The sequence below is a fragment of the Glycine soja genome, chromosome 16 (genome assembly GCF_004193775.1).
Source record: "Glycine soja cultivar W05 chromosome 16, ASM419377v2, whole genome shotgun sequence".
In the NCBI taxonomy this organism is placed as follows: domain Eukaryota; kingdom Viridiplantae; phylum Streptophyta; class Magnoliopsida; order Fabales; family Fabaceae; genus Glycine; species Glycine soja.
Genome location: NC_041017.1, coordinates 32480835 through 32498535, shown reverse-complemented (window position 1 = coordinate 32498535; position 17701 = coordinate 32480835). Strand labels below are relative to the sequence as shown.

The 17701-nt window shown below is 30.9% G+C and overlaps 2 protein-coding genes across 5 annotated transcripts; one reads left to right on the top strand and one right to left on the bottom strand.

Moving 5' to 3' along the window:
* Positions 1–451: 451 nt before the first annotated feature.
* LOC114388921 lies at positions 452–3157 on the bottom strand. The gene is made up of 3 exons (XM_028349462.1): positions 2821–3157; positions 1791–1871; positions 452–1221 (listed from the first exon to the last, which is right to left on the bottom strand). Exons 1-3 carry the CDS (start codon positions 2977–2979, stop codon positions 847–849), a joined length of 615 nt encoding a protein of 204 aa, XP_028205263.1. The 5' UTR covers positions 2980–3157; the 3' UTR covers positions 452–846.
* An 8275-nt stretch (positions 3158–11432) lies between these two features.
* Positions 11433–15578, top strand: LOC114389035 (UDP-rhamnose/UDP-galactose transporter 6-like). Of its 4 annotated transcripts, none has more exons than XM_028349622.1 (7): positions 11440–11694; positions 12267–12370; positions 13349–13537; positions 13679–13863; positions 13944–14144; positions 14357–14518; positions 14948–15578. In XM_028349622.1, exons 3-7 carry the CDS (start codon positions 13408–13410, stop codon positions 15236–15238), a joined length of 969 nt encoding a protein of 322 aa, XP_028205423.1. In that variant the 5' UTR covers positions 11440–11694; positions 12267–12370; positions 13349–13407; the 3' UTR covers positions 15239–15578. The 4 variants fall into 4 exon arrangements, with proteins under 4 accessions (XP_028205421.1, XP_028205423.1, XP_028205422.1 ...); XM_028349621.1 differs by having other exon boundaries at positions 11441–11694; positions 13295–13537; XM_028349620.1 differs by lacking the exon at positions 12267–12370 and having other exon boundaries at positions 11433–11694.
* Positions 15579–17701: the final 2123 nt, after the last annotated feature.

Sequence of the window (17701 nt, the reverse complement as noted above, 5' to 3'; positions counted from 1 at the left end):
AGTTATCAATGATGTTGAGCCTAAAGCTCAAACTATAAAAGAATATCCACAATGAAGTGAATGGTCATAATGAAGAAGAAATAAAATAAAATACAAGCTAAGCTGGGTTCATTATCTTAGCACAAAGTATTAGGACAAAGTCCAAATACCTGAAGATGTCAAATCCACTATGTACCACAAATGAATCTTTATGCATAAAAGAAATAAGTTAAATGACATCATGATTCATGAGATATAAGACACGACTTAGCACGAAGTTTCTCACGAAAGCCACATATAAACTATGATAATCTCTGAAGGACTTAATATATGTGTAATGAACACATAATGCCAGCTTACTCGTATGGATCATTGGAAAATATGTGCATTAAAAGGAAAAACACAAAAAAAAACCAACTTTTTTCTCTAAGTAACCTCACAAAGATCTTTGAATACACTACAAGCAGGCATCAAAAAAGAAGACGGAAGCTGTAAATTGCCATTAGAGAAAATCTGCAGAAGAACAGATTTACGTACGAAACTTCAGATAGAATTAACCCCTACATTTTAAAAATTAGTCTTTTGGGTGAAGGGGCGAAGGGGTAAAACAATTTAAGGTACAAAATAAAATGCTTTAAAGCTAATGAATAGAAAACTTTACAAAAACCACTTAAGACCCCAAACCAATCACTCGGTTGACGTAAGCATAGTAAAAGGTTAACAGAATTGGTTCCATCCTCCTGTCGTTTCTTGCAGGATCCAATGAGCAAACCCAGATACGGAATTCCGAAGGTTGTTAGCTTCTTTTGTAGCTGTTGCAAAGGTTGGTGAGTTAAGAATTCCCAATTAATAAACCAATAGACAGAACTAGTCTGCATGCATATCCATGGCAGAATCATTGGAGCTCACTGCATTTGAATCCCTGCTTTGCTGATTAAGAAAGCCAGGTTCAGTGTTCCGGTTTCCATTCCCCATGGAGAGACCATTGGTGTAGCATCCTCCCTCACCAATTTGATAATGTTGAAGGCTTCGACGTACTGGACTTGACAAAGCATTTGAAAACACAGAATTCTTTGATTGATTTTCACAGTGGTCCGAGCGGAGTCCTTGTGCAGCTATTGTTTGACCAGAAGATGCTGAAGTGACTGGAAAACTAGGGACATGCAATGCTGCTTGTGACTGGTGTTGCAGTGGTGCTCTAGGTGACATAGATGGTTCTTCTCCACAATAATCCAGCTCATTCTGCAAGAGGAATGAACTTTCACATACTTACAACCAAAAACAAAGAAATATCGATAATTTTAAAGAATTAAGCATCACAAATGGAACATTTGACACTACATTTACAACATTATCGCCCTCTAATATTTCAACAATGTATCACAGATTTAAATCCTGGAAAAAGGCTCTCCACTTGTGCGCTGTCGACACCTACTCTCCCCAAAACACATTCGGTGGGAGCCGTGTGTATCAAGTTACCTTTTTTTATAACTTCCAAGATATCTAAATTGCAACATGAACACAAAAGTTACAAAATCTCACCAATTTATTTTCCCGTGAAATTGCTAATCATGATTCTACAAATGTTGAACTTAGCGGAAAAAAAACTTATCAATCACCAATCCCAACTCCCAAGGCTATTGTACATTCTAAAGCCTAAAACAACAACAACAACAAAAGTCTTATCCTACTAGAATAGACAAGATCAGCTAGATGGATTGCATGACACATTGGGCTCAGTTAAAGACCAAATTCCCAAGGATATTATTCACCATGAAATCACAGGGCTAAAAACATTCAATCTTACCAACCTGAATGTAATTAAGTACATCAACTGTTCCAACCCGTGATCCTCCTTCTTGTTGTCTAAAAATCCACTGATAAAGTTTTTCCTGAAACCAGAAGAACATCCCACAACAAATATATAAACACACGGTCGAAACCCAAAATGCAAGAGCAAAGCCAATAAGATACATGGATAACTATGGTACAACTAAAACTATGAAAAACGTAGCCATAAGCCAATGCAAAAAAAATTATTCGCAGCAAGTAACAAAAGGGATAACAAAAATATATACTATGATAGCCACTTGTAGCTATACACAACCAATCAAGCTAGATGAAAGAAGAAAGAGACAGAACAGTGAATATCCATGAACTAAAAATGAGGTCAATAAGGATGTCAAAACAAATCCCACAATCAATAAGAAAACATTATTTAAACAATATAGAAAACAAAACCAGTAGTCAACAAAAAAGAAAAAGTAACAGAATTTCACAAATGCAAACATGCCGAAGAAGCTACCACTTGTTCAAGTAATCACCACTCAAACTGTGTAACCGAACATTACATCCTACGAACAAACTCTGACTCAAGCATGTCAGAACAGAAGAACATCCCACATTTTAAAATTCCCCACAACAGCACCCAATCTGTGAAAAAAAAATACAAAAAACACCCACAAAAAAAAGATGCACATATTTTCCATCCATCCAAATACCCTAATACAAAATTGAGCACAAACACACTTGAACAAAAGAAAACACATTTCAATTAATTAAATAAATAAATAAAAACACCAAAACAAAATACAACGTTCTCTAATTAACATTACATTTAACCACCACCACCACCACAACATAACACAAGCCACCAATCTAAATTCCCAAACACCAAACAAGCAAACAAAAAAATCCCAAATCAAAAAAGAAAAATCCAAATCCCACTTTTCAAACAACAAAAAAAAATCCCTTTTTTTTAACCGAAGCAAAATCGAAAAGGAAAAACGAGAATAAACAAAGAAAGAAAATAAAAAAGGAGGGGCAGGTTTATTATATTACGAGGGCGTGTCGTTCCCCGGCGTTGAAGGAGAGCTTCTGGTGGTTCATGGAGTGCGTGTAGAGCTGCGAGAGGGAGTTGGCGGCGGTGCAAAACGACGCGTAGAGGGTTCGATCCACCTCGTCGAGGCTGGTGGCGATAGACTTTCGCTTCTTCGGCATCGGAAAATCGGATTTTGAAAGGGTGGGGTTGTTCGGCGAGATCGAGGATTTGGTTGGGTGGCAGAGGAAGGGGGGTGTTTGGGTGCGGTTTTTATAATTATGGAGGAAAAGGAGAAGAGGGAGAGGGATGCAGGGTAAGTATGGAAAGCATGAGAGCCACGTTATAATTGCTTTAACTCAACGGGGAAAGAAGGAGCTTGCTTGTTCGCTCGTGTTCCAAAAGGGAATATTCTTCTTGCACGAGCCAATTTTTTTTACTATACCTAACAAATTGTGTGAAATACCAAATTTGTCTTTCACCTAAAGCTAAAATACACCTAAAAGTTAAGATACACCATCTTTTTCTCATTCCTCAGTCTTTCCTCCTTCTATTGTACAATGACATTAATTGATATTAATGTAAAAAAATTTAAATTATGATTAGAACCATATGATTGCATCAAACTTTAGATAGAATTTTAGATAAATAGATTAGTGGTGATCAGAAAGAAATCTCTTAGCGTCAAAGACCAACAACATCAGAACGTAGCATGTGGCTCATGTTGCTGACGAGGTTCATGAGAAGTCTCACAAACAAGTTACAAATGATGTAGGTACTGATTCACAGGATTTTTCAAGCAGGTCCTAAGATACATCAGTGTTGATGTCATATGCTAATCATGTGGCAACCAAAGTGTGAGCATGAGAGTTAGTTATTTGTTTAATTACATATCGCATTCAAGTAGTTTCGTTAATTGTTGCATTTCAGTATTATTGTCTCTTACAGAAGAATGAAATGTATATCTTGCATTATAAACTTGTTTCATTGTTGTCTAATTGTTGGCATTATACTCATTCAAAGTCTAAAGAATATTCTTTAGTTTGACCATTGACTTTGTCATATCACTAACAATAAATCTTCTCATCCTCAGTTAATCGACCAACATATGGATATCCAATGAATGACTTAGTCAATGCATGATTATGGATCCCACATATTAAATTGACCATCCATCATTCACCTTTCGAGACTGGTTTCGCTCGCAGCTTAAAGGGACAATCATATTTTCTAGTCACCTTCCGTACTAAATCTTTATTGTATATTTTATACTTTTCACTTCTTTCATAACCAATTAAAACAAATGAGGTTTTTCCTTTCTTTTCAGTTGATGTGTCAGACCTCATTATCACAAACACAAAACCAATATCATACACAACAGTACGAGCTCATTACAATACGTCCTCACGAGTAACAAACACCTACAAAAAAAGACAATACATGCTTAGTCTTCTTAGGATATTCATTTACTTATTTTAACCAAATACAAAATCATATAAATACCTTAGAAGTATTGAAGACATTAGAACAATCAATATTTTCACCCACAGCGAGTTCCTCTCCCATGTCTTCATTCATATTAATTTTGTCAGACATAGTGCTCTCATGTATTCACTCATCTTCGTCAATCTTAACAAAACATTACAAAAAGTTTCATACTTGTATATACACATAATCATAATTTATCTTTTCATAAAATATATTCATTGTTATTACTTTTAATTAATTCTAATTATTTATAATAAATCTATATATTTAAAAAAAAAACTTTAATGTAGAAATTCATTTTAAAATCTTCTACACTTGACAAAAAGTATTATGTCAAATGTTTTATGGATACAAGCTTTTTATACACCAAATTGATTCAGGGCCACAAGAACTATTTATTTCAATTTCTATCCTTATACTCGTAATAAGTATTGACATTTATCCATATTTTATTTTTTCATTTGACAAGGTTAAAGTTATTCTATCTAATTTTTTATAGATAGTTTTCACCAATAATTGAAAACTCAAATAAAATAAATAAATCCTATGCACAATACAAAGACCTATATTTCTTTCACCAATAAATGTTCTATGGATACAAGCTTTTAATACACCAAATTGATTTAGGGCCATGAGAATTATTTATTTCAATTTCTATCCTTATACTCGCTATAAGTATTGACATTTATCTAGATTTTATTTTTTTTCATTTTCAGCTCACAAGGTTGAAGTTATATAAGTTATATAGATTGACAATTCGTATGAACTTTATGGATTGACAGTCCATATGGACCATACAAATTACTTATACGGTTGCCAATTGGTATGGTCCATACAAATTGGTAGTTTTCTCTTTGTTGTTACCACCACAACACCCACCATGATGACGATCATAAACTCAATGCAGTAAGTAATTAACCATCGCGACAATACATCACGAAACCAACTACCATGACCCAACAAAAGGAGGAGCTCAGCGAACAACAAAGTGAATGATGTAAGAAGAAAACAAAATCGGAACGAAGGAAGGAAGAAGAAAAAGAAGTTAAAAAAGGCAATGTTAGAATTATAAAGAATATGTTGGGTGTAAAAGAAACTGGTGCTAGAAGAAAATCCTCCAAAAGGGTGGGGTGGATGGTATTAGTGTTTTGGTCCGGCCCACTCTAAGGCCTTTACGTAGGGTCCTATATCAGTGTAATGTCAATTTTTGGTTTCTGGCAGAATTGAACTAGCCTTCTTGGACTTGTGTTTACAAAAAAAAAAAAAATAATAATAATCGTGATATGGTGGTTGGGTTCGATAAAAAAAAAACATTATTCAAATCAAATAGTATTATGATAGATAAGAGAAAAAGAATAGATTTTCAATCTAGGCCGGGACATGAGGTTCATGGAAACAATTTATTTTGAAAGTTAAACTAAAATATAAGTTAAAAAAAATAAGAGATATAAAATTTTAGGTTTAATTATCCATTTAATTTATATAGTTTTCGAATTTTTCTCTTTTAATCTTTATAGTTAATAAGTAAATTTTTTAGTTCTTGAAATTTATATTTTAATTTTCAAAAGATGTTTGTGTTAAAATTCTTTAATTAATGAAATTAAAATTTTTTAATGACATAAACCTTATTTTGAAAGTTAAAATGTAAATTTTAGAGACTAAAAAATTTACTTATTAACTATATGTATTAAAATTAATAAGTTTAAAAATTAAAAAAATTAAATGACTAATTAAACCAAAATTTTAAAATAAATGTTTATATTTTATTAAAATAAGGGTTACATTTGTTTGTTATCACATAAGAATAGGTTAGGGTATTCAAATACATACAAATTAGGAATACAAAATATAAAATTTTAAAATACATATACATTTGTTCACCCTAGTTAAACAATAGGTTTCCCACTGGCTGAATAACTCTCAATCTTGTTTTAGGCCGCAAGTAAAAAATGTACTTAATTTCAAGACTCATTAAAATAAAATTCTCCCAACTTATTACCAAAATTAGTTATTCTTTATGAGGTCAATGACAACTTGGTTATCACATCATCAAAATTTATCTTATATATTACCATTGTTCTAAGACATATATTTAATTCCGAATTTCTAAAGGTAATTAAAATTCTTAAATTGATCCAATTTCTCTATTTCCCAAGCTAAAGCAATTTGAGGCTTTGGAAATCCATTTTTATTATAAGCAAACTTCATTCATCATAAAACTGCATGAAATGAACACAAGATATGTTCACGCCCAATACTCCAGACCTCTTGAGTGCTTTGGTAATCCAACTTAAACGTGTTTTTGTTCATATTGAATTTATAATCGCGAGAAACAATTCCTCTATCCTTTAAATTAATATTGCTAAATCAACTTGAGTTAATTCAAGCCTTTCCTTTGTAAAAAATAAAAAATCAAGCCTTTCCTTCTTTATCAAAATAGGGTTTTGAGAAAATTAATTTGTACTGTGAAGCAAAGGAACGAAGAAAGGAATGAGTTTAATGCTGCAAATGAATCGAAGCACTGATAAAGGTTTATCTAAGCAAGATCGGAGGAAAGGAAAAACGAAAAGGTATATATATTAATTAATAAGTTTGAAGTTGAAATTAATTAAGAACATAACTAGAGAGGGAATCATTTCTTCACTCTCTGGCTGTTCCAATTGCAATATTATATACTACGTACCACTAACCGATGTAGAAGGTCTTTTTTTAGCAGTGCCTGTGACAGAGCTGAAAAGGTATATGGTATTTGTCTTTCAATTGACAGAATAATTTGAAAGACCAAATGTTATAATTCCAAGGTTAATTTTTCTGGATTGTTATCTCTCGTTAAAGAGAGTTGGAATGTGATATGGTTTGCAGCAATATGGGCTTTGTGGATTGGTAGGAATAAGACGGTGTTTAAAAATAAATGTGTAAAAGCTGCAGTATTGTAAAGCATTTGCAGGTTCTGGCATGGAAGTGGATGAGATTTCGCCACCATGGATTCCTAGTCCTCTATCATCAAATTTAGCTTGAAGCCTTCCTTTCCTTCCTTCCTTGTCCTTTATCAAAATGTCTAGCTACTACCAAGTACAAGTAAAGTTAAAGGTCTAAATAACTCATTTTCGTAATATATACAAAATGTGACCATATTATTCTTTTCAATTTTTTTTTACCACTAGATCTATTGTTTCCTTCTTTGCTCTATAATTTTTGTAATCATCCAAATAGACCCTAAACTCTCATTTCAGGAAATCACCACTCATTTTCTATGTGCTTGTTTGTTCATGAAATGTTTGTTACCAGTATGCTGAGTTAAAGTTCTTAAGTTGAAAACTTTTGTTTACCTTCGACCAAAAATATTTGTAGCTTGCACTCGAATTCGTTGCATTTGTCTCTTGCTTTCACATTATCATTTTTCTACTCATGTAATTTCTCTATCCAAGTTAATATTTTAATCTCTCAATTCATCTTGTGGCAATTAGTTAAGAGTTCATTTAACATGAATTTATGAGTGTAACATATGAGACAAAAAAAACTAATAACCACAAGATAGAGAGAGAGAGATTTTTTTTTTTAATTATCTATCATATTTTAATTTGAATAAAAAAACAAAAAAATCAATTCATTTATGAAAATAATATAGAAAAATATATTATATAAGAATTTTATTTTTTAGGCTCCTTCTAACCATGGGCTCCGAGCATCACACCTTTAACAGTAAAAAGGGCCGACCTAGGTACTTATTTTAGTCATTTATATGTTAACACACTTACATGTAAATTTGTCACTTCTACAATTAACATAAGCTTAAATTACTCTATAAGATTTGACAATTTTTAACTACTTTTTTCAATTAGATCCTTGAATTTGTTTTTGATTTTTAATTAGATCCTTTTGTTTAACTATTGTTACAGAAATTAAGCACAAGGACCTATTTAGTCCTTTAATCCAACATTGTTGCTTTGCATGTCTACATTGAATCTTACCTCTCTAGATTCTATTTCTCCATGTTAATATTCTCTCTTGTATAGGTTTTGAACCCAACATTCTCAAGCAAGTTCTTCAACTAAAGACATTCTCAAGCAAGTTCTTCAACTAAAGATATCTATTTGGGACACCCAACATTTTTGTTGAGACACCTAGTAGATTTTTAAAATGCTAAAAATACCCTTATGGGTATTTTCGATTATAAATAATAGGTTTTGTTTTATATTTTTGCAGCACTTTTTTTTGTCTGTAAAATCTCATTCCCTTAGTGTAATTTTCTTCCATTAGCCTCATATTTTGAGTGTTTGTTTTCTCTGGCGGTGTGCATGCGTTATTTATGAATATACGATAAAATTGAGTGATTTTCATCGTTAGAGGAAAAGAGGTGTATAATTTTAAAAAAAATATACGGATTGTTGATCCGTATGAATCATACGAATTGCTGATTCGTATGGCATTACGGATTGTTAATCTGTATATTTCATATGGATTGTTAATCCATAGTTTAAAAAAAATGTGTGTATATATATATATATATATATATATTTTAATTTGTTTTTTGGTCTAATTTTTTTAATAGTTTTAGCAATTTTATAAATATGGATTTTAAATTTTAATTTTTTTTTAAAAAAAGAAAATTCATATGGATTGATGATTCGTACGAGTCATATGGATTGATGATTTGTATGAGTCATATGGATTGTCCAAATTGTTAATTCGTATGAGTCATACGGATTGATAATCCATATGATATGGATAGTCGATCCGTATTTAAAGAAAAAATGAAAGATATTTTAATCCTTTTACCTATGTTGCTAAATGTCCCAGCAAAAATGTTGGATGTCCAAAGCAACTGCTTCACCTAAATGTCCTCAACTTTGTAGGCCCACTCAATCCAAATATTATTTTACAAGCCTCTTCATGTTTCACTATATAACAATCTTGTTGCAAACTCATACAACTGATTGAGATGATTTTTTTTAAGGGTAATTAGACAAAAAAAATCCAATTAAAAGATAAATTCAAGTTCAAGGTCCCAAAGTTGAAAGACCCAAATCATTTATCTTCAAATACTTCAGAATCCTATAGAGTACTCTACTATATATAAAGAAGGTTTGATTTTATGGGATGATATCAAATGTCAATCTCATATTCATTCCTTCCAAAAATATTAAATGGTATTATTTAATTTAATTATTAATTCAAATCAATATTATTCTATGTGAATAGATTTTATTTTATTATTCATTCTATTAGAACTATATTTAATTATTATTCTATTAAATGAAAACTATTCTATTTATTGAATTTTTATTCTTAATAATATATTTTTATTCTACTTTTATAATTTTTATTCTTATTAACATATTTTTATTCTATTTTCAGAATTTTTATTCTTAATCAATTATTTCATTCCTCTATTAGTATTTTTTAATAACCATTCTAATATTAATTAATAATGTACTATGAAAAATGATGGATAAGTTTATTTCATTTCTTTTTAGTATGTTTTTAGTTAATAATATATCTTGTTAGACAATATGTATTAAGCTATATCAATTTTTGCAGAATAAGAGTAAACTCATGTTTTCATCATGTAATTAAAAATTATAAAAATAAAATATAAAAAAATTGTAAATCATATTTAAACATTAATTAATAAAGATATATTTGTCTGTTAATGAATGTTTGAGGTTTCAATAATAACATTCATTCATTTGGAATAAATTTTTGGTTCAAATAATTTTTTTTCTTATTTATTCAATTAAAGAATATTTTTATATTTTAAATTAACTTAATTGATTAATGTTCAAATTTCTTCAATTAACAATATAAAAATATAGAAAGTATATTAAATATAAAATAAAATTCATGCATTTTTTATGAAGTACAAAATTATACAAAAACACAAATTTGATGTATGTAAATTAAAATATTGTATACATCATACAAAAATTTGGTACAATTTTAATAGCAATTTACATTTTATTTAATATTAATATCATTAATTATTGTTTGTTTATATATATATATATATATATATATATATCTATATATACTAATATTATTTTATTAATTAAAATATAATAGATAAATATATTAAAAATTATAAATTATAAAATTAATACATGTGCATAACACGAGTCACTGAGCTAGTTTAACCTTAATGTTAAGTCTTAGGATGCGTCAATATCATTTATTAATTTTGAGTGATAGCAAACAAAGTATAAGTCTTCATAAGAGCAATTGTGATTTTTTTTTTAATAACAAATGAAAGATGATGGTACATTGTCTTATTTATATATTATATTGATCTCATCTTTGCTTCTTTAGTTTGAATGCATATTAATATCTTGAACAACACACTTATCTTTCTCGAAGCTTGTTTAAGGAATTTAAAATTAAAGGATAATGGGAAAATGCCACCAAATTCCTCAAACGACATGCCAAATCAAGTGAAAAAGAAAATGTTAGTGTAGACGTGTATGTGAAAAAAAAGGAAATATACACAATGTAATAGGAACTCCAATTAAAGAAAGTTGAGATAAGTTACTTATTTTATCATATAAATGTGACTAGTTGGCGGAAAACATTTAATACACCCCACCATCATTTTCTCTCTCAAGAGAGTTAAGATGAAAACTAAAGCTAAAGAAACAATGACTGGTTTTAATAATCATCTCTAAATACACTATAAGTTTATAAAGCACAATTAGAAATACCAAAAGGTTGTTGGTTTAAGATTTAAGTTGAAATTTTATAGATAAAATAAAAATTGATTGAAAGAGACACTAAAATGACATGTTAGATTCTCAACAAAATTAATAAATATTAACGCACCAATATCATGATGAAAATATAATTACATATTTTTTATACAAATTTAATTGACACAATTTGATTTTTTAGTTGAATTAAATATTTATTTATTTTTACTTTAAAAATGATAACATATAAAAATTTATCAATCGAGCCAAAAGCTACATGTTTTATTATAATATATAAAAAATTATGCCCATGTTTTATTATAAAAAAATTATGCCCATGTATCCATCCATCAACAAGTGAGATCCAATCCTTTTCAGAAAAAAAAAACTATTACACTTTATCGTAATATCCAACGCAAATTAATTAATATTTAAAATCATTTCATTCAACATCTATCAATTGTCATCTGAATGATCTGATGAGAGAGGACCTAGATCTCGATATTAAAAAAAAAACAAGAAAAAAATGTAAAAAAAAAAAAAACCAGAATCACATGGTTTGGTTCCTTATGAAGTATGAACCTTGGGTGCATAGCGTGTGTCACTCCTGCTGAAAGAAAAAAAAAGTGAGAAATACTAACCTCAAACCTCAGACAGAATCAAAACCACACTTCTCTTCTTCCATTGTCTCACGTTATCAGCATCAACACAGTGTCACATCCATAATCGGTGAGCTTCTCCCTCTCTCTCTCAATCATCCTTTTCTTTGCATCATGTTCACACTCCATCAAAAGGGTCTCACAAAGTTGTGATTTTTTACCCACCCCGTTCTTGAACTGAATCTTATAAGCTTGCCATTTGACGCTGAAACCAAAGAAAAATAAGATTTTGTGAAATACGAGCTTGTCCCTTCCCTGATCTCTTTTTTCTCTCAACTAGTTTTCAATGCAGCAATTCTGGATCTGAGACCCCTCTCTGGATCTGTTTGTAGTTGATAGGCAAAATATAATATGCTGATCTTCACCCTCTCTCTCTCTCTCTCTCTCTCTCTCTCTCTCTCTCACTGTTGTAATAGAGGTGAAAATTGTGTTGCATTGTTAAATTTTTTTTGGGTGAATGATTGGAGTTCAATTTTATTTGGATTGGTAATAGCTGATGTGACTGCAGCCAACCGCGATCAATGAATTTATATGCATCCATCACTTAGTAATTCAAAATCTAGAATTTGAATTGACAAGTTTTATTCAAATATGTGTTGTATCGTGTTCATAATTTGGTGTGTTAAATCTATTTTCTCGCAGATCTGGTGCTAATTTTGAATAAACTTCTGTATGTTAAAACTAACTCAGGATATCGTGAGGGGCTGAATTGAAAGCCATACACTGGACAAGGTTTTAAAGATATGGTGTGATTTTGGCATTGACAGTTATCCTTCAATGTTATTCTTTAAGATTTTAGTCTTTAAGTTGGCCAATAGTTGGTATAGTTGTTTCTAGATTGCAAATCATATGGGCGTTTTTGTGAATAGTGCCTTGACCAAAAGAAGGATGCAAATTACTGAGTATGGATTAGAAAATGGAGGTGTGATGTTGCATGAATTTCCCTTAAGGATATGATGTGGCTATTTAGTTTTAATTTTTAAAACCTTGAAATAATGGTATGCAAAGTATTGAGTCTTTGTTGTATCTTATGCATATCAATTTTTAAAACCTGTAGCTATTCCTTCACATATAGGAGAAAACAAATGGGGTAGATTCTAGAGGTTAATCATTGCTACTTTTATAAATATAAAAATATAAATTACCAGATGATCATTGATGAATATTATGAAATGAATGGCCTTTCTTTGGCTTGTCAGTTTCTGGTCCTTTTAATTGTTGAAAGAGTGAAAAATAGTTTGAAGGTATGATGAAACCGTGTGTATGGACTACACAACATAGTCTGTTTTATATAAGCTTATTGCATTAAATATAATTAAATGATAGGAGATTTTATTCCCATATACATGATATGATATGCATATAAATCAGATACTAATAAATCTGATTCTAATGAGATATCCCTATTTTTTTGGCAAATAATGAGATATCCCTACAATTACATCCTAATTAAATAAGGAAAAATCTTAAAATATAAAAGAATAAGTCCTAAGAAAACATCTAGGATACTCTAAAGTATTTTAATATCGTCTGATATTTCTCATTTCTTACAAATGTCATAAGATGATTCTAGGTTGCTGACTTGCGGTTGTTTTGTAGAATGATTGATTGTATTGCTAATTATTAATTTAATAAAGATCTGAAAATTTCATCACCTTTCATTTTTCCAGGCTTCTTTATTTGCTAGATTAATTTACTGGCATATGTTATTTTAATGTGGATAGAGAGATATGGAGTTTAGTTAGGAAACACCAGTGGTAAAGTTGTGAGAAACAGGAAGAACATGGCTCCGTCTAGCAAGGCTGAGAAGAAGGCTGCTATGGATGCAGCTGCATGGATGTTCAATGTTGTTACATCTGTTGGAATCATCATTGTAAACAAAGCTTTGATGGCCACTTATGGCTTCAGTTTTGGTAAATTCCTTATTCAATTTCTTAATGACATTTCTGTTATTGGTATACTGAGTCTTTTCCCAGGTAGTATATGATCATGATCATGCTCTGATGTTAATTTTTTTTTATCTTTTAATGTGATTTGTCTATTACTGCTTGCAGCCACAACATTAACAGGCATGCACTTCGCTACCACAACTTTGATGACAGTTGTACTGAGGATGCTGGGATATGTCCAGCCTTCTCATTTACCCTTGCCAGATCTTCTAAAATTTGTTCTCGTTGCTAACTTCTCTATTGTTGGAATGAATGTTAGTCTAATGTGGAACTCAGTTGGATTCTATCAAGTGAGTTGGGCTGAGCTTTATCTATTGGTTCATTCACTAATGCCTTCAGAAGTTAATATTCACTTTTTAGCCATTGACAGATTGCGAAATTAAGTATGATCCCTGTATCATGCCTATTGGAAGTTGTTCTCGACAAGATTCGGTATTCAAGAGACACAAAACTGAGCATATGTGTTGTTCTTATGGGTGTTGGTGTTTGCACTGTTACTGATGTGAGTGTTAACGGAAGAGGATTCATTGCTGCCTTTGTAGCAGTATGGAGCACTTCTATGCAACAATATGTACGTATGACTTTCCTCTGCGTGCCATGGCTTGGCCTTCAAATTTAAGTGGCACAGTAAACTCAAATAGATTTAAATACAGACACGAACAGATGCATGTACAACTTATTTCGGCCTGCTGTTTACTCTTGTGTTAATTACTGTCTTAATCTGAATTTTATCTTATTAATTTGTACCTGGTACTCGTGGATTTTCAAATCTTTTATGTGCAGTATGTTCATTTCCTTCAACGGAAGTATTCTCTAAGTTCTTTCAATCTATTGGGACATACAGCACCTGCACAGGCTGCATCACTACTGTTATTAGGACCTTTTTTAGATTATTGGTTGACAAACAAAAGAGTTGACAGATATGACTACAACACTGCCTCGTTGGTAAGTTCTGGATAATGGAAAAATATTGATGTTGTTAAATTAAATATTTAGGGACTACGCCATTTGTTCTCTTTTAGAAAATGAGTATATGCATATGTAGATTTACATGATATGTATAATATAGAAGATGGCTTGAAATGATTAACATATATGATAAGACTTTCATAGAAAGGTCAATCAGATTCTCATCAATAGTTTATAGTTTGAGGGGATCAACAAAATTTAATGCTTTATGACAAAAGTGAAACTCAAACAAATTTGAGAAGAGTCTGAATTGAAGAACCTAGTTTAGCTGTAGACTCAAAAGTATTTACTGCTCTCAATCAAAATGTAGATAAAAATGATAAATCATGAGAACTCTTATGTTGGTTGATCTTTTCTTAACACTTTCATTCTGTGACTGACTCATCTTTGTCTTGGTTTTGACAGATTTTCATATTCCTGTCATGCACTATTGCAGTTGGCACCAACCTAAGCCAATTTATCTGCATTGGCAGATTCACTGCGGTTTCTTTTCAAGTATTGGGACATATGAAGACAATACTTGTTTTAATCATGGGGTTCTTTTTCTTTGGGAAAGAGGGTCTCAATCTCCAAGTGGTTTTTGGAATGATCATAGCTGTGGCCGGAATGATTTGGTATGGCAATGCCTCATCCAAGCCTGGTGGAAAAGAGCGCCGGAGTCACACTCTTCCTACAAACAAAACAGAAACAAGATAGTTTAACAGAATTCACAAATTTTTGTTGTTTTCTAGTGCAATGGTATTATTTGCCATAGTTGAGCCGAAGATAGCTGATTCTAGGAAAGTGTTCTAAATTATTTGAAATTAAACCTCATTGGTTCCTAATTATTTTCAACCTCATTTTGTAATTCATAAAATTTGATCTCTTTGGATTCTTAGGTACATTGGATATTTCCTTATAGGTCTAGGTTCCCAGCAAAAAATTTCATCTTTGGAATGATTAGATGAATATATTTATATTCTTTCTTGACTCATTATTTGTAAGTGTGCAGTTGAGATTGATTCAGTGATTTTTATGTGTGAAGCACATTAAGGCATGTGATGATATGGTTTAGGATTCTCATCTTTGATAAATCTTGGAAAGGGTATGTGTTGTCTAACCCTCAAATCAGAGGAATTGCTAAGGAAGTTTTTTTTTTTTTACGCTCAACGAAGCTGTCTCTAAACGAAGAAAATCTTTTTAAAGACATGATAGTATTTTAGATTTAATGCATTTAGTAAAAGGTCCGTTTAGATCTATACTACCAAGAGGGAATGGTTTTATTTAGCTTTATGTATTTAAACTTTTAAAGTTCAATTAACTTCTTAGTCTCCATAATATACACCTCTTTTGGTTTTAGCGTGCCTTTGGTAGCGTAGAAGAGAAAAGAATGAAAAAGAATTGAGAAGAAATATTTCAATTAAAGTAGGAAAAAAAAGTTTGGAATCCATGTTATTTTTTGAAAATTTGTTTTTAAATAGTAATATTCTCTCTTCAACCAAATCACCCTTTAGTTCCTAAAAAATTCTTATTTTTTGAAAATTTCAATGAAAGTTGTCACACATGTCAACTAATTTATATTTTTATTAATTGGACACCAATAAAAGTTTCTATTATACTCTTCAATATTATTTAAAGCTATTTATTCCTTAATTTTTAATGATTTGAAGTCATTTAAACAGTATAGAAAATTTACTTTTTTTTTTTGTTATTGAAAGGGCATAAAAAATATTTTATTTGTCCCTTCTAAATTTTTTTGTCAAGCTTTGTCATTTAATCATTATAAAAGAAATAAAATATGGACCATCAAACTCAATTAGATTGAGTTGGGCCAAAATTAGGTCAGATTTCAACTTTTCCAATGTAGCTTATATTTTTTTCTCAAGCTAAAAAAAGGGGATATTATTGAGCTTACCTCATTTCGACTACCTAGAGTAAACTAGAGAAGAAATTAACTACTTTAAGTTTATGTTTGTCCTATGAGAAAACATATGTTATAGTCATTTCTAGCAAGAGAACAAGTAATTGAAAACTTAACCTTTGCATTTAGTTTGTTCAATTGTCCAATTTTCTTCTAGGATATTTTACCTTTGGCTTACTTGGGTTGATGTCACTATTGGCAATCATGCTCCACAAGTTGTATTGTTGACAATTTTCTTCTAGGATACTTTTCCTTTGGCTTACTTGGGTTGATGTTTCTATTGGCAATCATGCTCCACAAGTTGTATGGTGCAGATTTCATGTACAACTCCATTCTGTCTCTCTACAAGTAGTCCTCTCCAAGAAAGACTGGAAGTTGCATAACTAAAGCTCGTTTAGGGATAAGTTGCTGGTTCAATTCTACTATATAGTCCTCGATTCCTTTCCTCTACACTTGTTAGGTACTTGTATATGAAAAATACAAGAACGGAGTTGATTTGGAAATTTTCCTCTTTTGATTTATTTTTTTCAAAATCATTTAAACAGATGGTTTGAACAAACAAGATTCTTATGTAGACTTAGACACTAGGTTTGAAAATCCTTTCAACTGCTGCTTATATATCATACCCTTAATTTTGTAAAGCTAAAAACTAAAGATTGCACACTTTTTTTTGGGATAAAAAAAAGGGCATAAGCATGGCTAAACCACTAAAGAATCCCAACTAAGTTGTGACTCCAAAGCGAAACCAACATAAAATTCATAAAAAGAGGAAAAGATGTACAAGAAGTGGGGGGACATAAACCAAAACCCGCCAAAGAGAGCTAAAAGAACCTATAGGAAGGTAACATCAGTCTATTCCTATTAATCCTGATAGATGGTACTAAAATGGCATCCCACCAGCAAAAAGTAGTTGGAGTCGTGCTGTGAGAAGCAAAATGTATTTTTGGACTCTTTTTTGCCACATTGTAGGCATTGTGAATGTTGAAATCATGGTGGCTTTACTCATAGATGCTGACATGAGAACCTTTGCAATGACTTTACTTATACAGTGCTGCTGGGATATGTTGCTGCTGCCAAAATGTAACTTATTTCTAAGAGCCTTTAATGTTAGATCTTAAAGTAAGGATCTTGTACTTAGATATGATATTGTAAAGATCTTGTAATAAAGATAGTACACAAAGTCCTAGAGTGAAAAATAAATTCTTGTGGAAGAATCTTGAAGATCTCTCCATAATGTTAAAAAAAATAAAAAATTACTA